Here is a 25,261-nt window from a genome sequence, read left to right as displayed (position 1 = left end):
AGGGACCTACACATTGATCTGTAGCGTAGCCCTGAATACGAGGTTAGGTTGGGAGTTTTTTTTTGGAATGCGGCCGCGGCAGCGGCCGCCTATGATTCGAAAATATTGATTTGACACTAATGAACATGTATACGTAATATGAAGCAATTTGATGAACATATTGATCTGTAGCGTAGCCCACTTGAGGTTAGGTTGGGAGTTTTTTTTTTTGGAATGCGGCCGCGGCAGCGGCCGCCTATGATTCGAAAATATTGATTTGACACTAATGAACATGTATACGTAATATGAAGCAATTTGATGAACATATTGATCTGTAGCGTAGCCCACTTGAGGTTAGGTTGGGAGTTTTTTTTTTGGAATGCGGCCGCGGCAGCGGCCGCCTATGATTCGAAAATATTGATTTGATCAATATGTTCATCAAATTGCTTCATATTACGTATACATGTTCTTTAAACACGTATTGGTATTTGGTCAGTTTTGTGATGTTGATTTACTTCGTTGTTTTGCGTGGTTTTGAATGGCGGTCGGTCGCTACATTTCTGTATATTTAGTTTCTCCGCACCCAAAAACCCCTAATTTCCCACGCTTGTCCCGTTACAGTCATTAGGCTTTTTGTGAAACTTGTGTATTTCAGTGTTTACAATACGTATGCGATGTTTTTATATCCGCCATATTGGAATTGTTTATACTCGTTTCCGCGGTATTTGTGACGTCATGGGTCAAAGCCGACGGGTAAGATCGGACGCTTCTGTATTTCCCTTTTGCTTTAGCTCTAGGCATTTTCACTGCGAAAAATGAAGCACTAAATACGAAATAACTCAACAACAACTACTTTCTTATATCACACTGTTTACAAAACAGTCCCGCCACAAAGTCAAAGAGTAACTTGAGGAAACCAGAGAGAAACATTTTCGGGCAACTAGTGTATAAATAGTCGCTGGAAACCGGGATATTTGAATTCATGTCACTTTAAAGGTACTGCCAAAAAGTTCATGGTCAGCCACGAGAGACGTGTATAACTAAAGCGCAATACCCGATCTCACAAATATATAAAAATAAAATAGTTATAATTGTAGTAGAGCTATGTATGATACGTCATTTTAAAGAGGAAACATGGCAGAATATAATACGCCAATAAAAAAAATTCGATTTTTTAACCCAAAATCCGATTCCGTATCCCCTTAAGGCGGCGCATATGAAGCTTGTAGTGAAGGCGTAGCTGAAGTAATCCAGGCGTACAGCCAACCACATTCGCTAGTAATCGCCAGAGGGGGTGCATTTGATTATTTTCGTCTCCCTACGAGGTACGGGTAGAAATCAGATGTTTAGCATACCGCAAAACGTTTCACTGTTTCATCAAATTTCCCGTAATGAGTTTTGAAAACGTTAAGTTAGTTATTTAATGCCGTATGTACCAATCGTCACAAATTCCTTGACGACCATGGGTGAAAATTCTGTGAAAATGTGCTCTGAATCGGCGGTAACATTTACTACTACTACTACTACTACTACTACTACTACTACTACCACTACCACCACCACCACCACCAATCTGCGAAACCGAACTGGGAACCTTGGTAGGACATAGTCTATCCGTGTTTCCTACGTAAAGTGAGCAAAGTTAAATTGGTGTTAAGTGTAATAACATAAAAATAGACGAAGAAAGTATAACAGAACGGCACTGGAGGAGATAAAGTGAAGTATTAATTGAGCACTCGATTATTTTAATCTATTAAATCGCTTTATGTTGCAACTAGAAAGTTTTACAGTTTTCTCACAAATTTGTTTTTGGCCTTACATAATTTATACAGGTATAGGTCGTAGTATTGACACGTTTTAATGAATCTTATTTTCATGCGATGCTACAGCTTAGAAAATTTTATGGTACACGGTGATTTGAAAGTGTGCGTAGTTCATAAATCGACTTGACATTCTCAGGGCCAACTACTGCAGAAGATTCTCTTTGTTATACCATGTTTCATCCAAACAGTTAGTATATGGAAGTAGTTAATTTTGTTTCTCTGCCCTTGGGGCTCGACAATACAGTTGGTAGCAGTCGGGGAGTGTCGCAGAGTAAACAAATTAGCCAGTAGTGAAGCGTCGGCGTGTGCGCCTTGCATGGAGAACTTGTTTGTGCAGAAAGTTGCTGGGCTTTTCAGCACGTTGCGTGCGCCGTACGGCGGCTGTGTTCACAAGCACGCACTTTAATTCACGACTGTTCTTATTATGAAAGCCCTTTCTGAACATTTCTTTGCCGTTTCAGATGTTGTCGATAATACTTGTAGAATGTTCTAATATCTCTTGCGCTCACTTTCGTATCCATTTCAGTTATCCGTAAACTACCCTTTATATTAAAAAGGGTAAATTAGACGCACAAATGCTTAGACATTAACATGCAGTGATGAATTATAATGGAAACCGTTTATAACGATGTCGAAGGGACCGACGGTTTTCGGTCTTTACAGCCGATAGTTGCAAAAACAGTTTTGCAGTAAAAATTTCGTATCTGTAAAATTTAGACTGCAACCGAGTTAAATCTTCAAAAAGTGGCAGAAATACAGTACACCTAAAGTATCAGTATTTGTGAAGATGGACGAAAGAGGATGTTTTCTTGTTTATGCTGTACATACACCAGTAACATGCCAGAAAATGTAGAAACCTTCATTAAGCGCAGAAACAAGTATCAATAACTTAAATCATTCAGTAATGTCGAACATCGTCGTAAATAATGAATGAGAAAGTTGAACATCTTTAAAACTTACTGGAAGTCCTGTATAGGATAATAGTCATGACTGACACAACTTTGTTCGCTATTATTGTATAAGTACCACACATACGTATATGCACTGCAGATTGTCGACTGCAGGACGAGCAGTATAATTATCGAGCAGGTGAACAATTTTTCGTTTCTTTGTTTTCGGCTGAAAGTTCCAGTTACGCAACCAGTTTCAAAAATGTCAGATGTCATCCAGTATTTTGCTGTTTTTCCATAAAACTATAGGTAGGGAGTGTTTTTAAAATTTCTAGGTTTTCTCAATTTTCCAATCACCAAAAGCTTTTCTTCACAAGATCCTATCATATTTGCAGCAACCATAACTGTGATTGTTGTCGTGGACATTTTCCCACCCGAACACTGTTCACCTTTAAATTTCCATATCGTATCTGGGGTCATGTTGTAAAAAAGCCAGTTTCATCTGCACTGAATGTATCTTCTGGCTTGCAACCTTCACACTAATAAACAGGCCTCTTCTTAGTCACTAGACTTATGCCATCAGGTACACAGGCAGCTTCGCCACAATGTTCCCGGCAATCATATCAAGGCAAGCTCGGAATCGTATCTATCATAAGACGAACAACAATTGAACTTCGGATTACCCAACAGACGCGCAAACTTACTGGCTTTCGCTTGAAGAATAGAGCCACTGATTGGCACATTATTTGATCTCTGCCAATTAAAACATGTAAGTAAAGATTCTTATAAATCTATGTGGTCAGATGGCCTTGTCCGCTTGTTTTTTTAAACAATTGTCTTCGAAAAGAAACTGTATTTTCTTTCTGTCCTTCAAAATTGTAGAGAGCGTCGAGTATGACACGCCCAAGTCCTTTAGTGGTGCTGTCATTTGTTTTCTCAATTTCGAATCGCCATACGGTATAATTCCTCGAAAATGTTATAAATTCGTCATTTTATAAGATAAATCATACTAAGCGATTTTGTAAATATATTGTTTGAATTCGCTTTTATAGCCAATCGCTTTTAACTACAAATGATAACAACCGTGGATCAAAATAAAGAAGTGAGAAACAACTCGTACGGGATGAACGAAGAAGCTGACAGACCATATCTGTGTGAAAAGAAATTAACCAGAAGCTGATGCCGTAATGTTAAAAATGATTTACGTATACACAACCTAAAACTAGAAGCAGCAGTCGAAAGGGAAAGGTGTTAAATTTAGAAAGAATTAAAGGCAGAAGCAGTAAGAGAATAAGTGTAAAATTGTGTGAAGAAACAAAAGAACAAGAGACACGGTGAAAAGATGAATATCAGGGGGAAAGAGCAAATGAGAAAGAATTGAAATTCCTGTGTGGTCCCTAGTGAACCAGAACTGAAAGTTCAAAATTCCACCATGTCTAATATCACACTGTTGTAGCCAAAAATTTGGTTCGAAGCGGCCACTCTAGATCCGGTTAAGTGCGAAACGTATGCTGTTATTGAATAAGGTGATTTTTCTCGATTGCCCCGTAAACAATAAATAGAGCTAAATTTCAACTTTACACAAAGAAAATCATAATGTACATATTTGGGGACGGAAGGGGGGCAAATTCCTGTAATTTTTTGCGTCGAGGTCACATTGTCGATGACGCTACTTGCTGTGCGACGTTAAAAAAAAAAACTGCGTAAGCTATTCAAAACAAATGGTGGGGAATGCTGCCGAGGGGAACTTGTTTACAGCGCGCCCGCCTTCTGCACGTGGCACCCAGGAACCGTTGCGTTCCGTCAGGGACAACATTTTGGCCCGTAAAGTTATCAAAGTCGTTAGTACCTGCGGTATTATTGCGTGGATGACATGAGGTCTAAGACGAAGGATCACAGTGCTGAAAGTACGTCTCCAGTGTGGCCTTATACTGAAGTATACAGTAGAGGCAAGAGAATAGAGGTTTGCAAATGTAAGTGCTACAGACGAATTCTGAAGAATAGACGGGTAGATGTGATAGCTAACGGACAGTTATTGAATCGGAGAGGAACACATTAGGAGGAAAAACTGTAAAAGTATACAAATGTTCGGATTTAAATGGATAGACTACCGTGGAGAGCTGCATCAAACCAATCTGGGGGGGGGGGGGGGGGGGGGGCGGCAAAAGTTAGGGAGGTTGCTAAACACGTGGATGGAAATCCGAGAACTTAGGTAAAGCTGGGTTTTCTGTCTGTTAAAAAGCATTTTAACTGGAATATAAGCAGCAATATCCACACTTCTTTTCCTTCCATTCGTAATTATATTTTGTTAATTTGCACTGCTCCTCCTCTTGTACAAAAAAATTACCTCTTACGCATTACAGTAATAATTAAAATAGATTTTTTGCTTGAGAAGGTTAGACTGTTCGATGAGGCAGTACATTAATGGCGCCAAAATCTGTAGAGCCGGTCCCAACTAAAGCTATTTTTTATACACAATAACAACGAAAATTTAGTGTCTCGGAATGTTATCTGCGTACTGTAACCCTCGTACCTTATTAAATAGTTGCGGGTAGCCTCTGTGGTGCCGGCCGAAGTAGCCGTGCGGTTAAAGGCGCTGCAGTCTGGAACCGCAAGACCGCTACGGTCGCAGGTTCGAATCCTGCCTCGGGCATGGATGTTTGTGATGTCCTTAGGTTAGTTAGGTTTAACTAGTTCTAAGTTCTAGGGGACTAATGACCTCAGCAGTTGAGTCCCATAGTGCTCAGAGCCATTTGAACCAACCTCTGTGGTGCTTTCATATTTTCACGGCCGATGCCAGGTTTGATCGGACCCTAAACCTTCTAAAATCAGGTTTGGCGAGGGAAAGAGAGAGAGCAGCGTTAAGGGGCATGCGCTTCTCCAAAACATAATTGTAGCATGTCACCAGACTAAAGTAACAAAAACGGTTCGCAGGTATCTCATTTGTTAATGTTTATACGAAGTGAAAGCGAAGAAGAACATTTCCGCTGTAGGATAAAACATTGTTGTCAATCAAGTTAAGCCTTGAGACTTAGCATTGATAAACATCATCTGCTATCGATGATGAAACAGCAAACAAAATCACTATAATGGATTTTTTTGTTTATTGCCAGTCGGACACTTCTCAAACGCCTAGGGCGGCATGCAGTTGGTATTTACCGATACCAGTGGTATGAAAATTCCCACTGAGATCTTTCGGCACTACGCACAGTGTGCCAAGAACCATTGGGATCATTTTTATGCCAGAAGCGCAGAAATCATATTTTCAGTTCTCTGCTTAGTAAGCTACCTGCTGTCGCCTGTTAACGAGCCACTAGTGTCATGTCTGGCAGTTTTAGTGTTAGTTTGGAATAGAAACGCCCACAGTGGTTTGGTTTACTGATTTTGTACCTATTTTTATAACTTATTACTCAGTCAGGTCTTTGCGAATAGTAAGTGATATTGCTGGTATATGCTATGTTGCATTGTACCATGTACGCCACAGTCTTGTGACTACAAAGTCTGTGCTTCACGTCTTCTGCTGTATGCTCAATCCTGCTTTTGATAGTGTTTGTTCTGACGCCTTCTTCCTGTGCTGCCAAAATCTGTCCTTTTGCTCAACTTTCAAGGGTTAACCAAAAAAGGTATTTTCCATGGCTATTTTGCCTTCGATATTTTCTAAGCAGCGTCCATGGTGTGCTTTATTGCAGGGACTGTCCAGGCTTACATAACTGTCTTCCGATGCTGATTCTCAATGTGTTGTATCTTCGGCAGGTGTTGACATTAATAAGATATAATTACTCACTTCCGTTCACACAGTCTGGTAGTACATGGTTCCTTTTCCACTATCTGCCAACCCTGCAAGTCTTTGTCGTCTGATTTTCTCAGCATGTACTACCTGCCACCTCACTGAGGTGTCCTGCATAATAAATAGACCATGAAGTGTCTTCTGTCAAAGTATAGGAAGTTTACGCTACTTCATTGTTATTGTTTCCGCGAGAGCCTTCATGGCTCTTCTCAGTCTCATTGTCTTAGATAACGGAGTTAATCGCTTGAAAAGTCAGTAACAAGGAGAATTTTGGTGTGTCAAGGTGAAATTTTTGAATGTTTGATTGATCTCGGGCTATTTTTTTCGGGTTCGCTTACGCTAAACAGCCAGATGTTAATATTACCATTTTGTCTCCGAATCAAATGCTTGTAAATGATCTCAGTGCACGGGACTTAGTCTTAACCGCCCTTTGCTTCGATACAGAGCCTACATCGTACACGTGACCGATGACACTGCTTGCAACGTGTGGGAAACAAATGGTCGTCGATGCTAATCACATACGAAACAATAAGTTGTCGCCGCTGCTGTAGCGAGGGTCAGGGGAAAACTGCCGTGTACTCTGCAGAGTCGCAATTCCGTGGGACTGTAACCTGTAAGTTAGAAAGCAAACGGCAGCACGCGTGCCCGCGAAGAGCGTAAGATTTTGTATTTTAACTGTGATCCATTTTCACAGAGTTTTTGAAGAACATAGACGCAAGAGCATATTACAATATGGTTCATAAGATGGGGTATATTGTGCGGCTTTGGAATTTATATCTCTGAAAATACTATCTATCTAATACTAAATTAGTAATCCTTTGATGTCTCAGAATGTGTCCTATCAACCGATCCCTTCTTTCAGTAAAGTTGTGCCACAAATTTCTTTTCTCCCCAATTCCATTGAGTAGCACCACATGCCAAAAGCTTCTATTCCTTTCCTGTCTACATTGTTCATCGTCCATCTTTAAATTCCATACGTGGCTGCACTCAAGACGAATGCCTTCTGAAAAGACTTCCTGACACTGAAATCTATTATTCATTGTTAACAAATTTCTCTTCTTCAGAAACGCTTTGCTTGAGATTGCCAGTCCACATTTTATGTCGTCTCTACTTTGCTTATCCAATGTTATTTAGCTGCCCAAATAGCGATACTCCTCTACTTTTTTTAGTGTCTCGTTTTCTAATGTGATCCTCTCAGCCCAATCCGAACGCATTCCATTATCCTTGTTTTGCTTTTGTTGATACTCATCTTATCTACTCCTTCCAAACCACTGTCCATTCCGTTCAGATGCTCTTCCAAGTACTTTACTGCCTCTGACAGAACTGCAATACCACTGGCAAACCTTAAAGCTTTTGTCTCCTCCCTCAACTTTAATTCCTGCTCCAAATTTTTCTTTGGTTTCCTTTACTGCTTGATTAGTATACAGATTGGGGATAGGCTACAACCCTTTCTCACTCTCCTCTCAACCACTGCTACCTTTCCATACCCCTCGACTCTTTGACCTGTCGTCTGTTTAGCCCATTATCTGACTCGGTGGCTCAGTTGGTATATGTTAGACTACAGGTCGCAACGTTCGAGGATTCGATCTCCAGACCCACCCAGATTTTTCAGTTGTCACTTTTTTTCACCTATGGCCATAGTATGTTACTGTGGGGGGAAAAAGAAGCTGCATCAAGGTTCGCAATACACGTTGAACTGTAGGTCCTCCAATAGAACCAGGCCAAGTAGAGATTGCAGTTTCCAAACCAATCGGCAGGTTCATTACATATTTGATAAAGTTATCGTGAGGGTCAAATATATGTATGTAGTTGTATAACCTTCGGAAGTCTTTCATTTGCATGTTGGACTGAAACTTGATGCCTTTCAAGCATCCCATGACGTTTAAGAAATGACCAGTACGCTACTTTTTTTGCAGTAACGTGTGTAGCAGATAAGATATCTACAATTTAGTGCACGTAAATATTTGTCAGGAGCTGGGGAACTTGGCTATTATCGGAAAACTCAACAGGTCTTGCTTGGGTTTATTGTTCCAAAGACCTTGTTTTTCGTGGAAGCGCCGAAGAAATACACAAGATAAGGAGCGTTGTTTTGCAGCTCGGGGACGGAATGTAGAGTGTCTGGCCTTCCCTCGATCCATAGCTCCTCATCAATTCGTGAGAAGAATGCCTCGTTCCTCGAAAGCACCTGTTTCGTGCAGACGCATGTGCTTACTGTCTGTAACGTTTGAACAGGTGAATGTTTCGCGAGAGACTCAAAAGAGAAAGAGAAACAGCACGTTTTGAGACGTAAACATGGAAGTAGGCATTCAGTTTTCGAACCACTGTCATGGTGACTGGTAGAATTTTGTCTGTGTGCATGCAGTTAGAGGACAAGGGCATAAAATTAATGAATGCTGATATACGCTCTTGTAACTTGTTTACTACGAGCAGATCATTTGTCGGACATAAGTTCCCATCACCACTGGTGCAAAGAAAACGTAGAAAACAGCGATCACCGACTTATTTACCCACTAGCTGTTGCCGTCAGCGCTGCTTGCTTATCAGTGGAATGGAATGGAATGAAATGAAATGTGCTTATAGCTTTATTGGCTAGGAGACCGTGCTCGGGATATTCGACCTCTTGGTGCAATTCTTTTTGACGCCAATCCAGGGACATGTGCGTCGGTAATGATAAAATTTTGATAAGGATACCACACACATCCAGTATGGAGCTGAGGAAGTCAGACCTGGTTGGGAATCGAACCCGGGACCCCATATCAAGGGTCAGCAACGCTAACCTAAAGACCACGAGCTGCTGACACCCATAAGTAGTTTTGTTGCGATGGTGACTTCCTAAAATTATTAAATAGCCTTAAACTGACGAAGAATGAAAATAAATATGTAGTTTGGTGTAGCGCGAATTTTGTAACATCTGTACGTGCAATAACGCAGCTGCCCTCAAGCTTCTGCCTGTTGACAGCGGCTGCGCTTGTATATCATCAAATGCAGCTCCAATAAAAACTTTCCACGTTCTACCTGTAAAAGCACGTCGTCTCTCTAGTTTGTCGTACAGCTTTGAAAGGACGTCGTTGTAGTGTCTTCAAGCGTATCGGAAGCTATGAGACGCGTGACAAGACGGCTAATATCCGACGGGCTCGTGACTGATGTTAGAAGTATGGATTAAACACGTTGAGGATTATATAAGTACTGTATTTATTGCGTTGAATCATATTATATGGAACACACGAAACAATAAAAGCATAGTCGCAAATATGTGAATAAAGTTCAAAAGTCAGAGGTTAAATAGCTTTTTCAAATGTTGTGTTTCCATATTTCTCGTTTTATTCTTAAAGTCAATAAATATGTTGTACTACACACATTCTAAAATGGCCTATGTTCTTCCTCAGCATTCAAGATATATTGATACCAAATTTTATCAAAACAGTTTAAGCGATTTAGTCGTGAAAGCGTAACAGTTACTTTCGCATTTATATTATTAGTATGGAAGTATGGATTATAGTTGAATAGCCGCAAGTACATTAAAATCCTTACTCTTTATCAAGTAGGATTAACGAAAGATGCAAAGAAGACTCATAGGAGAGCTGCATAATTTGTAATGATTACCTTACGCGTCGTAAAAGCGGCACTGAAATAGTTTTTACTAATTCAAGGTTGTGAGTTTACAGTGAAAAAGAAAAAAAAATCTGTCAACATTATGGCGCTTTTCTTCTTTTTTGTGTAATTCCACTGTTGGACTGCAGTAAAATGTAGCTAAAACATTCCCAGTGTGGTAGACGATTGGATTTCGTGGAACAGCACGGATTCGCGGCTCTCCCCTGCGCGGTTTCGCGCGCGCGCTTTTTTGTGCTCTTTCACTGTGAAGGAAGCGTAGCGTCAGAGTCCAAAGTCCAAGGCGCGGCCAAAGTCCACTGGCAGGTGGGGCCGGCTGAACTTTGTCCGGTGTTTACAGGTAGCGGCAGGCGCAGCTGGAGGCGCGCCCGCAGCCCGTCCTTGGGGGCAGGCAGCAGGCGCTGTGCACGTGCTCAGCACGCGGCCCGGCTGTGACGAGGTGTGCCACTTCGTGCCCCGACGCTACACACACCGCACAGAAATAGCCCACGCCCTCCTCGCGCCTCGTCTCATCCGCTCACACTCTGCTGTTTCAGTTTGCCTCCTCCGAAATTGTTTCCGCTATCTGGCTGGGTAGTCTGAGAATATGCATGCGTTCATCGTTGATAGTAATGCAGATTGACAGGAGACATCATGTCCTCAATTTCTTGTGTGGAAATATTAAGGATTTATCCCCCATCAGGATTTTAAGTTGTCTTATACCTAAATGAATCGGTATCTCCTCTGTCATGTTCAGACTGGATCGCTAAAAATTTAGTACCGAGACTAAACGTAAACCGAAAGCGAGGAAAAGACTAAATATCATTAAACTCTGATGTAAGTTTCAGTGCTCTAATTTTGTTTGCTCATAAGGGTGGCATTCTGTATGTGATATTGGTGTTATTATAGCGGTCTTTAAAACAGCGCTAGGTATCCAAGCGCGAAGTATCTTCAGTGCAACGATAGTTTGTTACAGGGAACAACTTACCCGAACAGAATAGTGTTGTGAAAGTATCATTAGCTGACCGTCGCTCTGCCTCGATTTGTCTTTAGGCATTAGTAACAGTGGATCATTTGCATTTTTGAAATGAATTTTATTAGACGGGGAACGTCAACCCAGGCCCCATCCTTACGTAGTCACGGCTGTCGGTTACCATAACCTTCTGTCTCCGTCTGGTTCCTAGAGAAATTTACTGCTAAAATGACCCACTTTAGATTGTCACTAACAGGAAGGCAGCACCGGTTACTTCCAAGTAAGCTAAACTGACGGCAATAAACACAAATGGCTCTGAGGACTCTGCGACTAAACTTCTGAGGTCATCAGTCGGCTAGAACTTAGAACTAATTAAACCTAACTAACCTAAGGACATCACCCACATCCATGCCCGAGGCAGGATTCGAACCTGCGACCGTAGCGGTCGCTCGGCTCCAGACTCTAGCGCCTAGAACCGCACGGTCACTGAGGCCGGCCAATAAATACAAATGATAATCTTTGTTACCACGCGCTGAAATATGCGTGATAATTGTTCCTAGCATTTCAGTGCCGTCTAGTAAATTAAATACGTTAATGTGCGTGAACTGCAACTAGTTTAAAGTAGGACATTTTTATTTGTAGAAACGAGTTTCGATAATCCAGTCATCAGTGCGCTCACTCTTAAATACTAAGAGTTAAAATTATGCGTTGTGTAAGGTACACACTGATTGTGACCTTACCAATCCTATTAGCACCTTGCAGCACGTAATCCATATACGTGTTGCATTACAGTTTCGTCAATAGCGTATCGAAAGAAGCAGATTAATACATGCTATGGTGGTGATCCTCGTCGGTTGCGACTGGCTCGACACTAACTGATCACGCAAAAAAGTGTCCCGCAATCTACTCGTCAACTGTCAACATTTTTTTTAATTTTTTTTATTTTTATTTATTTATTTTTTGCTGAAATAACAATACTAATAGAATGAATATATACAATACTTCATTTGTTTCTATTAAAAAATTCGTCTATGGAGTAGGAGTAGTTGGCCGCTAGTAAGTCTTTCAGGCTCCTTTTAAATTGATCTTTATTTGTAACTAAATTTTTTATGTTTGCTGGCAAATTATTGAAGATAAGTGTTCCTGAGTAGTGGACCCCTTTTTGAACTAAAGTAAGTGCTTTTAAGTCTTTGTGCAGATCATTTTTGTTCCTGGTATTGTATGTATGAACTGAGCTGTTTGTTGGAAAAAGAGATATATTATTTAGGACAAATTTCATTCAGGAGTAAATATACTGAGAGGCAGTGGTTAGTATATCCAGTTCTTTGAAGAGGTTTCTACATGACGTCCGTGAATTTACTCCACAAATAATACGTATTACACGCTTTTGGACTCTGAAAACTTTTGTTTGACTTGAAGAGTTACCCCAAAATATTATACCGTATGACATTATGGAATGAAAGTAGGCAAAGTATGCAAGCTTTTTCATTTTTATGTCGCCTATGTCTGCTAACACTCGAATTGCAAATACAGATTTGTTAAGGCGTTTCTGCAGTTCTGTGGTGTGCTCCTCCAAACTGACTTTATTATCAAGTTGTAATCCCAGGAATTTAAGACTGTCAACCTCTTCTATCTGCTCTTCTTCATACTTTATGCACATGCTGGGTGGAAACCTCTTGCAGGTTCTGAATTGCATGTAGTGAGTCTTTTCAAAGTTTAATGTCAATGAGTTGGCTTTAAACCATTTATTAATAATCCATGAAAATATCATTAGCAGATCTTTCTAGAACTACACTCGACATACTATTTATTGCAATACTTGTGTCATCTGCAAACAAAATGAACTCTGCTTCTGGCAGTGTAACTGATGAGAGATCATTAATGTACACAAGAAAAAGCAATGGCCCTAAGATAGATCATTGTGGGACACCACATGTAATTTCTTCCCATTCTGATGATGACTGAGACTTAATTCACTAGTCCCTTGTACTGACACCCTTTGTTTCCTGTTAGCTAGGTATGACTTGAACCATTTTGCAGCACTGCCCGTGACACCATAGAATTCTAATTTATTTAAAAGGATGTTGTGGTTCACACAATCAAATGCCTTTGACAAATCACAGAAAATACCTGCTGCTTGTAATTTGTTATTTAATGAATAAAGTACATTTTCACTGTAGGTGTAAATAGCCTTCTCGATATCAGAACCCTTCAGAAATCCAAACTGTGTTCTTGATAATATGTTGTTTGTGGTCAGATGGTTGAGAAGCTGCCTGTACATTACTTTTTCTAAAATTTTTGAGAATGCTGGCAAAAGTGAAATCGGTCTGTAGTTTGATGGTATCTCTTTATCCCGTTTCTTGAATAGAGGCTTAACATGTGCATATTTTAGCCAGTCAGGAAATGTCCCAGTTATAATTGACTGGTTACACAAGTAACCTAGAATTGTACTAAACTCACAAGAACATGCCTTAATTAACTTTGTTGATATTTCATCGTAACCACTAGAATGCTTTGTTTTCAAAGATTTTATTATGGAAGTTATTTCTTTTGGTGAAGTGAGTGACATATTCATGTAGCTGAAGCTATTTGTAAAGGCTAGTTTCAGATATTCAAGGGCATTATTTACTGATCCTGACAATCCTGTTCTATCAGTAATGGATATAAAGTACTTGTTAAATAGATTTGCCACACTATGCCCATCGGTTACTAATGTGTCATCTACCCTTAATGCTATTTGCTCCTGTTCCTTTCTACCAGTCTCCTCTTTCACTATATCCCATATTGTTTTTATTTTGTTCCCTGACATTGCTATCTTCTTCTCGTAGTGCATTTGCTTAGATGTCTGAATTACTTTTTTTAATGTTTTACAGTATTCCTTGTATTTAGCTAAATCATCAGTATTGGAGCTATTCTTGGTCGACAGATACATTTTCCTTTTTGTCTTACAGGAAATCTCTATTGCTTGTGTAATCCATGGTTTTATTATAGACTTCTGTTTGATTTGAGTAACTTTTAGAGGAAAACAGTTTTCAAACATGGTACTGCCATTGTTCATGAACGTATTATATTTTTCATTCATGTCATGGGCACTATAAACATCTTTCCAGTTCATATCTTTGAGCAATTTTCTAAAACACTCAATTTTTGGTTGACTGACTACTCTCCTGTACTCCGACTTAGCAGTCTTGATAATCTGCTCAGAATTTACATCTAAAACAAGGAGCTGCATGTCATGATCTGATAGTCCATTTATTACAGGTTTTATGATATGATTTTGTTCCTTTGATTTGTCTATAAAAATGGTATCAATGGCTGTCCGTGAGGATTTTGTGATCCTAGTTGGAAAGTTTACAGAGTGAGTTAGATTGAAAGACAACATTACTAACTGCAGTAAATGTTTACTGGAAGATTGCATTAGAAAATCTGTATTAAAGTCACCAGCAATCAAAATTTCTTTGTTTCTTCCTGTTAAATAACCCAAAAGAGCTTCTAGATGATTTATGAATAGATTATAATTTCCTGCAGGTGATCGGTAAAAAGTTACTATTATATAGGATCTGTTATGGAACTCTACTTCTGTTGCACATGCTTCTAAATGCTGGTCTAAACAGAATTTATTAATGTCAATGTTCTTGAATTTATGACAGTTTTTAATAAATGTGGCAACTCCTCCTCCATCCATATCTACTCTGCAGAAGTAGGAAGCTAGCTTAAATCCTGAAATGTCTAACATATCTATGCCAGTGGTCACTTGATGTTCAGAGAGGCAGATTATGTCGATTTGGTTAGATGAATTCATTTCATCAATACAAATAAGTAGTTCATCAATTTTATTTCTGAGTCCCGGAATGTTCTGGTGTAATAAAGATAACTGATACTGCATACTAATGGCATTATAACTGCTTTGGCGAAGATGAACTGGCAGTTTCTGATTAACATTGTTTAAATGGAATCTGTATGCTAAAATCTGACTCCTGTTCATCTGTTTTCTCAAAATGAGTGTGTCTGCCAATCTCTCTTAAAACTCGTTTTCTTTCTCCCTTCCCTATCCTAAAAAAGGCATCCCTCTTGACACCTGTGACCACTGGTATTTTACCACTTGTGACAGTGCCCCCCCCCCCCCCCCCCCTTACGTTTTCTGCAGTCAACCCAGACAGTTTTCCCTTCCCTTTCCTATTGAGGTGAAGGCCATGCCTAGTGTAGTCCCACCTATCTATAGCATCCACAGGAATCCAACCAATATGGGACCCTATATCCGTCCTAAGCAGCCACTCCAACTCAAAGTTCACCCTCCCTACAGAAGAGTTCAAATGAGGCCGATCATGGCATCTCAACACACACAAATCTCACATTCGTATGCTTCGTTGCTGATGGTATCTTCACCAGGTCACACTCTATGGAATATTCAGAGTCTCTGTCAATGCTATTTCCCGGACCACCCACTATAACCATGGTGTCTCATAAGTCTGGGCCTCCAATCTTCAAATGAGATTACTGTTTGGTTTTTATTACATGACTGATAAGTGTACTTCAAAGGTCGTTACACTTTGCAGCAACTGCCAAAGACGTCTAGGCTAGACATGGAAATAATGTATAAAATGGAACTGTCAACATAGTGTTCTTTGTAAAGCACCTATTGCCTACTTAATTTTGATAATTTGCTGTATCAGTCAAATTTTGTACCATTTTCCAGTGACAACGTATCAGTATTGATTCTTGAAGGTAATTACTGCAGTGATCACTTTTGAATCGATTACTATGTAATATGATTCAAATTTATTATTTGTCTCCAGGTGTGCCAGTACCTTGGCATTGGTAACGAGGCTGATTATTTTGGACTGAAGTACCACTGCTCTAAAGGGGAAGAACTGTGGTTAAATCTTCGTAATCCTATTGAGAGACAAGTGGGAGGTGTTCCTCCATACCGTTTTGCTCTCAGAGTAAAATTTTGGGTGCCTCCACACCTTTTGCTGCAAGACACAACCAGGTGAGGTCTGGAGTTAAGCATTCATGCTTGCTGTGACTTGTGCATTCATTTGTATATACTACATCCTGTAAGTGAAAATTGCCTAATGTACTGCACGGTTTATTTCAGGCATCAGTTTTATCTTCATTCACGGTTGGATCTTTTGGAGGGCCGCCTGAAGGTTCCAGATTCATTAGTAGCTGCTAAATTGGCAGCTTGGATGGCACAGGCAGAATCTGGTGATTATGATCCTCAGTCGTGTCCCCAAAGCGTTTACGCCCAATACTGCCAGCTAGGTGGTGTCAATACCTCGAGGCCCCAAGACTTTATTCAGATGATTGCTGCACAGCATCGTGAACTTAAGGTAAATAGAGCACTAAACTAATTTGCACTGTGGTTGCTGATAAGAGCTTTAGTCAGTAGCTTCTTGCACTTCGTGAACTTCAGTTGGGCATTAAATATTCCATAGGGCAATAAGCAGTCAGCAGCAGAGTACTGGCTCCTCAAAGAGGTGTCTTATCTTGAAGATTTTGGTGAGGAGGTATTTCAAACAAAAACGAGCAATGGTGGAAGATGCAGTCTCGGAGTTGGTCCACATGGGCTCAGTGTATATCATCCAGATTCAACAAAACAAAGGTAAAAGGCCACACTAAAAATACTTTGTTCAGAAATGTTGTGTAAGATACCAGTGAAGTTGTAGCTGCAAAATTTGCTCATCCATGTATACTGTTACACTGGGATGCATACATTAAGATTTTAGAAACCATAACATTGGAAGTATGGCCATACTTCTTCTCACTCTCAAAATCTAGTTTAGAAGACCAGTTCAATTCTGAAAGTTCCCAAAACTACCGACATTGTTGTTACAAAGATTTATTTCTTGAATTGCCTTCATCAGTTTTCTTTAACTTGATAATTATTCAGTTGTTGTACAACAGCAGTTTTTTTTACACAAACAAATAAAAAGCTGACAACTGCAACATATAACTGTCATACTTTTTAGTTGGGCACAATTGGCACAGTAGTACTTTTACTGGAAAATAAAACTTTTTTGTTTTGATCTTACAGCATACCATACACAGCCATCCAAAGTGCTGCCTCACAGCGACGTTCTTTCCATCTTCTGTACCTAGATCTTGACAGCAACGAGGCAACACTTGATCTGAAACTGGAAACATCACAGGCAGCGAGTGGTCTGTACCGTGCTATCACCGAAAAGCATGCCTTCTATAGTTGTGAGACAGTACGCAGTGCAGTTACAGCTCAATTCATAAGGGATTTAAAGGTAACAGCCATTTGTTTTACAAACTACGTAGGTTAGATTAATCAATGAAACACATTTAAGTGCATTTGCAAAAATTATTCAATTAAAATCAATAAATGTGATTGATATGGAAATCGATGAAAAAGTGTCAGCTGCTCTTTAAACGTCTTTCTGTATTGCAGGGCACAATCGTGTCCATATTTAATGAGGATACTTCTCTTGGGAAGAAATACGTGTTTGACATACGACGTACCTGCAGGGAAGTCTATGACAATGCAAGGAGGGCATTGTATCAGTCTGCAAGTTCAACTTTTCCCCCACCAGAGGAAAGTCCAGAGCAGCAGATACACAATACTCCAGAACAGTGTGACAACTGTGTAGATGAAAAATGCAAGGTATGTTCCTAGATTTGCTCTTTAATTAAACTAACATAGTAAAGTATAAACATTTATTGGTACTCGGTATAGAGAGCAGATGTAGAGTCACAGACAGGCACAACGAGAATACTGCTGTGTACTTTAGACTTCCCTCAGAAGACAGTCTTCTGAAAACACACACAAACGTGTGTTTCCTCACTTCAGGAGGCGGCCTTTTGGCCAAAAGCAAAAACATATAGCAGTCTTTTCCTTGTGCCTTTCTGCAACTCAGCATCTCCTCTATGGTGAGTAGATCTATCTTTTTGTAATATTGTTGCTATACCATTCTGGACTTTACTATAGAAAGATTTGATTTCAGTGAGAAGCCACTGGAAAACCTTTCTATCCTTCTATGAAATTAAATCCCATTTAATTCTTTATTTCTGGAGCACTCTTTTCTTTTTTAAGTACGGAGACAGTGTGAAGCATTACTGCTTCCATGCAGGTGGGGCGCGGTGGGGGGGGGGGGGGGGGTGGAGGGGAGAGCTGATATAAATAATATGGTGTTTCATGAGGAACGTTAAATATTTTAGGACTGAATATAAGTTATATGGAATGTTTTATTTGAATTAGTCTGTACTAATATACTAATTTGAATAAAACACTGCATATATTGTATGTTCAATTTTTGTTTAGAGAGACACAGCTGTTAGAATGTAGCCCAAACAAATACCGAAGCAAAAGGCAAATAATTAAGTTCAAAGTTTATTTTCAAAAATTCCAACCAAGTCTAGAATGCACTTTCAAGTTCTTGTCACATTGTGTGTAGCCCTTCTGAGAGAGCCATGTTAGCATTATTTTGAGGCCAGCACTGTTCATAATCTACACTACCAATTCACCTATTGTTTACGTTTTCTTTGTAAACTTTGCTTTCAACCACCTGAGACATAAAAATCTGTAAGGTAAGGTCTGGGGACATTGTTGGCCCAGAAATATGAAAATTTCAGCCAGTCCGCCTTGTGTGAAATGTTAAGTTTACATGTTGTCACTTGTCAACTAGACTGTGCAGGGACCATCATGCTGAAAGAACATACCAACCTTTGTAGCCAACAGAACCCCTTCCAGAATTGCTGGAAAATCATTTTCAAGAAAGTCTTGCTAATTGAGACCTGTTGTAACACTAAAAGCCCAACCAAGTGATTCCCTGTACAATAGACAATCATTTTTTAAAATATCTCCACCAAGACATGGGTGTTTTGTTGGACTGCCAGTGTGAGTTAAGGGTTATGGTACCATCATATGTGAAAATGGCTTAATCAGTAAACAATAATAATGGGATTAGTTGGCAATTTAAATTCCTATAGTTTCCCTTCCTCTCCTTCTCAATATTGGTGAATCTACTGTAAATGGTAGAGGCCATGCATACATAATCTCTGCCATACTCTTTTATGTAGAACACACATACGTGCAAAAATACTGCATGTGCTTGTTCATTTGCATGTTGAAAGCGGATACGGCTTCTGGGCATGGCATCAGTAATCTTGCATAGTTTTTGTAAGAAAGAGTAAATGCTCCTCTCCTCATTTTAGTACTCTGTAGTTTGGAAATTGTCAAATATTTTCTACCACCATTAGAATTTCAGTTACAAAAGTCATAAACAAATACCAAATCAACATACTCAGCATTTGTAAATACGTGTGGAATGTTTAAACAATACAGTAGAAATGGCCAACAAATCTCAATCACGGTTGGAACAGATGTAATTATATAAGCTCTAGTACAACTTCGAAACTTGAACTGCAGGTCAAAAATGAGAACTAACCCCTTTGCAACAGGGATACCAACATGTAAAATAAAAACATCTTAGTAACCATATGTAGCTCTGTAACCACTACAAATTGGGATGTGGAATGTTTTTTTTTTTTTTTTTTTTCCATCGAGAAGTCTCTTAAAATTTCAGTTGCCATTAATCATTGTTTAATGTGTCATATCTCTAAATTTGAATATGCAACCAAATTAAACGTGTTTGTCCTTGAAATGTTGACATTGTACCATTTACAAAGTGCTGTGTGGTAATTATTTGTGTGTGTGTTTCAAATTTCAGTCATCACAGCGGAAGTTTGCACGGTTGCTGGAAGCAATGTCTTGCCGTATCTGCATGGACAGGGGCATTGATACTGCATTTTTTCCCTGTGCACACGTTATAGCATGTAGTGAATGTGCTGCCCGTTGTGATCGCTGTCCACTTTGCCGTGCAGAAATAGATCAAGCGAAGAGGATTTACTTGCCCGTAGAACTGCAACAGCTTCCAACCTGTTAGAATAAATCGACAATACTCTTTTGTTAAAGTGTGCTCTCAGATGTGATGCTCTTGGACCATACACCCTGCATGTGATGGGCAATGTGTAATTGTGAAAGAACACAAGTTGTACACGTGCAGTTACATTCCTGTTAATTTTAATCACTCCTGAAAGTTAGTGTCTTTATAGTGCCTGTAATCTACATAAACATGATCACCTGAAGCATTTACAAAAGGGAAAAAAGAATGTTGTGCAGTGTGGATATAAAATGACAGTTTTAGGACGTGAAGTGTAAAACTGTATGCCTTAAACATGCAGTTTAATGGAGGTGAACTGCCAAAAAAACTAATAGTAATAGTTTTAAAACATGACTGGTGATATTTCAGACTGACAGTAGTGACAGGATGTTATATGCAAAGTGAAAAACAGTACAGAATGTACTGCAGCCTCAAATTAATCAAATTAAGTAGAATGTGTGTAAAGTTAAAAGCACTGGTGATGTGCTATGAACAGCTCTTCAGAAAAAATATTTTAAAATATTTAACATTGCTCCATGTGATTTAAATTTACACTGCAAAGGGCAAGATTGAGTATTCATATCTCAGGGACACAAGCTGCAACTTGGAATCTGTATCTGTTAATGAATGCAAGTACTGTCAGATTAATTTTAGGAAAAGGTGTAAAGTTAATTTCAGTATTGTGCATAACCATTTTATACTTTCTTGCCTCATTAAAAAAAACTGAACTGACAGCATTTATAGTACCTGATTGTGCGTATCCATGCACTTAATTGAAAGTAAAACTTTACATTGTCCTCAGAAAATAAGTGCTGCAGTAATAGTAGTAGTCCACATGCCTTGTTTTAAAAAATATAACCTTTCAGAAAATATTTTACTCTGAAGTGGCAAAGAAATTTTGAATAATGAATGGTTTAAATGGAAATTCTTAAAAATGTAAACATTTCCTTATTACGAAGTACAAAACAGTTGTACTGTGGCAAGTATGTGGAGTAATTCTTTACACCTTAATATATGTGTTATGTGATGCTGAGGGGCAATAGAAAGATACCAATGTCAGTTCAGTTTTTTAATTATTTGCAAATATAAATAAACGACTAAAATTTATAGAAAGTGCTTAGCAGTGTCCTGTCAAGCAGTTTCGTTTGCAGAAAATTACAGTATTATAGATGTAACATTTTTCTTCTGTACAGTGGAGGACAATAATGGAAGTGATATAACTATTTAACTGTAACATTTTATAAGAGGAATAGTGTGTGTGTGTGTGTGTGTGTGTGTGTGTGTGTGTGTGTGTGTGTGTGTGTGTCATTTTTTACATTGTAGGGAATAATCAGAAGAAAAATGTTTCCTCCTCAAATATATGGAATTAGGTAAGGGAAAAATATCAATGCAATGCCAGAATGAAAATCAATGCAATTATCTTTGTAAGGCAACCTGTATATTAAAATTGTCGCTTCAGCGGTCAGATTACCATTAAACCTTTAATGCTCAACAGTTTTAGTAACCAGATTAGATCAGTGATTCAATTTTGAAAGTATTTTTAAATATACTCAGCTTTGTTGTAGTTCTCTAGTAGTCATCTGATTTTACTTCAAATGGAAAGATAGAAAATACATGTGCTGAAGTGAGAATTTTGTATAATACAGAATTATTAATATATTTGTTTGTGCATTTAATTTTTCTTTTATAATGTTGTCAAATGAATGTGTGATTGTAGAATCTCAGTGTTATGTGTGATATTTTTTCTCAGTTCTAGAGATGGTGGAACTGAGGAAATTTTGTGTGATCTTTTTTAATGAATTTTTCATTAAATGTGACCTGTATCAGATCTTAATAAATGAATATATAAATGGACTGCTTGTGCAAACAATACCAATAAAATATATGGTGTTCATAAAGTGATATTTACTTTTCCTGACAAAGTATTTCAACCTTGAGTAAACACATGAGCAGTATACACGAGCATAAATTTACATATCTTCTTTACTTATCTTGGAGGACATGATATTAGTAATATTTATTAGTGATTGTAGTTAATAACGAATAACCTTTTGTGTCAGGTGGACACACATTAGGAACGTAATACACAAATTTCAATAAAACTGTGCACCATAACTCCCACATTGTCCTCACTAAGAGAATATCTTTGGCATGTTAAAAGCTCTGCAGAAACAGCCTTCCGTTTTGGCCCATCACGGAAACCCACTTAACCAGCTATTCATGAGCCACAGACAATGATGAAATGTGACCAGAGTGATCAAACCATGCAACAGATAACTTGTTCATATACTCTGAGACTCAATAATAATGACAGGTGGCATCTCACCATAAAGATGATTGCCGAGCTGCAGACAGGCAGACAGAAAAGACAGTTACTCTCGACCAAATTTTCAGCTATACATTTTGTCAGAAAACAAAAGTACATGCACATTCACACATGACCGCCATCTCCAGCCACTGCACATACAGCCCCTGAGAATCAGATCCAAATAAATGCAACAGTTTCACAGTTGCACAGTTTCCCTGTGCTCTGTCAAAACAAACGTTTTCAAGTTTTTCCGTGTGTAGACCGTCAAATCCTGCATGTGTCCAAGCAAATCTAAACATGTCCTAGAATTTTGGAGAGCAAAGTTGATCATGTCTGAGTGCATGAACTTTGATAATTGTCTGAAAATAAAAAATTAAAACTTTTCACTCGAGGTAGGGTTGAACCAGGGACCTTCCGTTCCGTAGCTGCTCACGGTAACCACAGGACCACGGTTCTCCTCAGTGAACAGGTACCTTAATGTGACATATCTTGCACACGGACTACTCAGTTTGTATATTTTGCTTATTTTTTTCATAGTTCCATACAACTTCTTCCTGTTTTCTCGATTGATCTGTGTTCAGTTTTTCATGGCCTATCCCTGTGCCAACTTATAACTAAATCTGAAGGGGGTGCGATGGGGAGGTTCCCTTGTTAGAATACAAAATCATATTAACAGCTCTTCTAGACACATTAAATCCTCAATTCAATAAACAAACTAGAGTATCAAGGTGGCTTTAGGTAACAGAACCTGCCCAGAGCAAATTCTAAGCCTTAGATTGGAAAGGAATTCTGCCTTATGCAAGACATTTTGTGATTTTGTTTTCACCCAGATATGTTTCAGCACTTTTGTGCTATCTTTAAAGGGTTTATTTGGTTCTTTTCTTTCTCACTTGAAGCTGTTCGTTGTTTATTCTGGTAGCTCTAGATCTATTACACAATTTACAGGTTGTCATAGTTTTTTGATGTTGTGAATTTTTCCTTTGTTTGTGTCAAGGTAATGGTGATCATTGCTGTCACTACACATTCATTTTCTAAAATTTGTTCATCAGGCACAGGTTCTACTGTCATTACATGAACAACACATAACGGCACGGGAAAAACTGTGCTTGGCAAACAAATCTTAGAAAAAACATGGGTAACGACAACAGAGAGAGAAATAAGCACATTACCTTGACAAAAACAAAGGAAAAAATTCTACATCAACAAACTATGAGACACTAACTTATGTAGTGGATGTATGGCTATCAGTGTAAATGATCAACAGCAGTATGTGAGAAAAAAAATAAACAATTAAACTCACTGAAGGTAGCACAAAGAGTGCAGCAACTTGTCTGTGTGAAAACAAAATCACAAAATGGTGTCTTGCATAAGATAGAATTCCTCTCCTTTTTTCTACCAAGTACAGAAATAAGATGAACAGCAACATTCACAGGTGATTATATCCAAACGTTAAAAAAAAAAAAAAAAAAATACTTGGACATTTGAAAACACCAAACAAAAAGATACTATTAACTTTTGTTGGTTTTAAAAAGGCTTGTGATTTGATAGACAAACTCCCTCCTTAAACCTTGAAGGAAATTGCAGTAGACAGGAAAACTCTGGAAATAACTAAAAAAATTCTTCCAAGAAGGATATAAGTTTAGGATTTAACATCCCACTGACACTGAGGTGACTAGAGATGGCTAACACTTACAAACACAGTATCGAAATTTAAATTTCTTGGAACAGCTTGTAGTCCCTTCCAACTGTATCAAGAGAAAGACAAGATACACCTAATACGATACACCTCTCACAACACGTGTGAATAGCAAGATGTCGTAATATTCTTGATCATAAACAAAGAGGAAAAGTTTTGTTTTTCTATGTGTAAAATCAGCTACATACCATCGAACGAACTTGCAGATGATATGATGTTTGCTGAGAATAAATGGCAGCAGAAAAAAAGCACAGAAAATATGTCACAAACAGCGACAATAATTCCAATAAACATGGAATAACATACAATAAATAAGATTGAAAAAACCCACTGATAATGGTGATATTTGTTGCCGAAACTAGTTTGGGAAAATAAACAACAAGATGTTTTGCATCAAGGCAGACTCAGTTTCTGATATGGTTGTTTTCTATGCAAACACGGACCAAACTAAGTTGCCTCTCCCAGACCCTTTTTGTAGCACAGCATTAAGACCTGATCAATATAACATTTATTAATCTACATGTTCTGTAACTTAACACTTTCTTTTTAGCATTTTCCCACTCTTTCATTTTATCTACAAAAGTATGACATTAACTTGTATTTTTACATTCAGTGATATATAAGTGATGTTCTGACAAGCAGACTTGTATTTTTACATTCAGTGATATATAAGTGATGTTCTGACAAGCAGAACACATCATTGATTTGAAAAGGTTTGTTGGAATCCTGTCTTCTGGTGTAGCCCTGGGTATCTACTTCTCTTCTCCATTGAGAACAAACAGAGGCCATACAGAGAACAAATACATTCTGTAAATACTTAAACATACTAAAAAAATATTTATTGTACAAAGTGCATGGTTCCTCATGTACAAGTAATTACAAAATTTTCACACCCTGCTGATTCAGCTTATTATTCAATAGCACTTTTTCTTGCCTTTTCTTTTCTTCTTTGAAGGCAATGGCATTTGCCTTCTTCTCCAGCCGCCTCTCCTAGAATTTAAGATGGTGAAATTAAACAATGGAAAGTCTAGGTTGGAATATCAACAATTATGAGTAATCAAACTCAGTGAGCACCGGGAAGATTGACGAAATTCTATACTGTTATCCTAGGAGAGTTTAAATATTCAATTATCTTAAAATTTACTTTTTTCCTGCAATAACAGTAAACTGGGTAATACTCAAAATGACTACAAAGCTAAGATAGCCTGCAACAATAAATTTTAGAAACACTAAGGAAACGCCAAGAAAAAACCCAACCCCAACTTACATTTAAAGAAACTTGAGAGATAAGTAAAGTATATGAGTATGAAA

General features: G+C 38.5%; 2 protein-coding genes across 3 annotated transcripts in view; one reads left to right on the top strand and one right to left on the bottom strand.

Annotated features, from left to right (window-relative positions):
* The window catches only part of LOC126195087 (E3 ubiquitin-protein ligase MYLIP), a 42,439-nt gene extending 21,181 nt beyond the window's left edge, over positions 1-21,258 (top strand). Inside the window, exons 2-7 of the mRNA XM_049933549.1 lie at positions 15,837-16,030; positions 16,139-16,373; positions 16,479-16,645; positions 17,078-17,294; positions 17,456-17,668; positions 19,734-21,258. Of these exons, the coding sequence (XP_049789506.1) occupies positions 15,837-16,030; positions 16,139-16,373; positions 16,479-16,645; positions 17,078-17,294; positions 17,456-17,668; positions 19,734-19,949 (1,242 nt within the window). The 3' untranslated portion in view covers positions 19,950-21,258. The remainder of the gene's footprint in view (positions 1-15,836; positions 16,031-16,138; positions 16,374-16,478; positions 16,646-17,077; positions 17,295-17,455; positions 17,669-19,733) is intronic.
* A 3,506-nt stretch (positions 21,259-24,764) lies between these two features.
* LOC126195166 (protein LTV1 homolog) overlaps positions 24,765-25,261 on the bottom strand; it is a 56,462-nt gene continuing 55,965 nt past the window's right edge. For both annotated transcript variants that reach the window (XM_049933677.1, XM_049933679.1), the window contains exon 9: positions 24,765-24,940. In XM_049933677.1, the coding sequence (XP_049789634.1) occupies positions 24,827-24,940 (114 nt within the window). In that variant the 3' untranslated portion in view covers positions 24,765-24,826. The remainder of the gene's footprint in view (positions 24,941-25,261) is intronic.

Source organism: Schistocerca nitens, chromosome 7, assembly GCF_023898315.1.
Source record: "Schistocerca nitens isolate TAMUIC-IGC-003100 chromosome 7, iqSchNite1.1, whole genome shotgun sequence".
In the NCBI taxonomy this organism is placed as follows: domain Eukaryota; kingdom Metazoa; phylum Arthropoda; class Insecta; order Orthoptera; family Acrididae; genus Schistocerca; species Schistocerca nitens.
The sequence above is the reverse complement of the archived record's forward strand: the minus strand, read 5'-3'. Positions and strand labels throughout refer to the sequence as shown.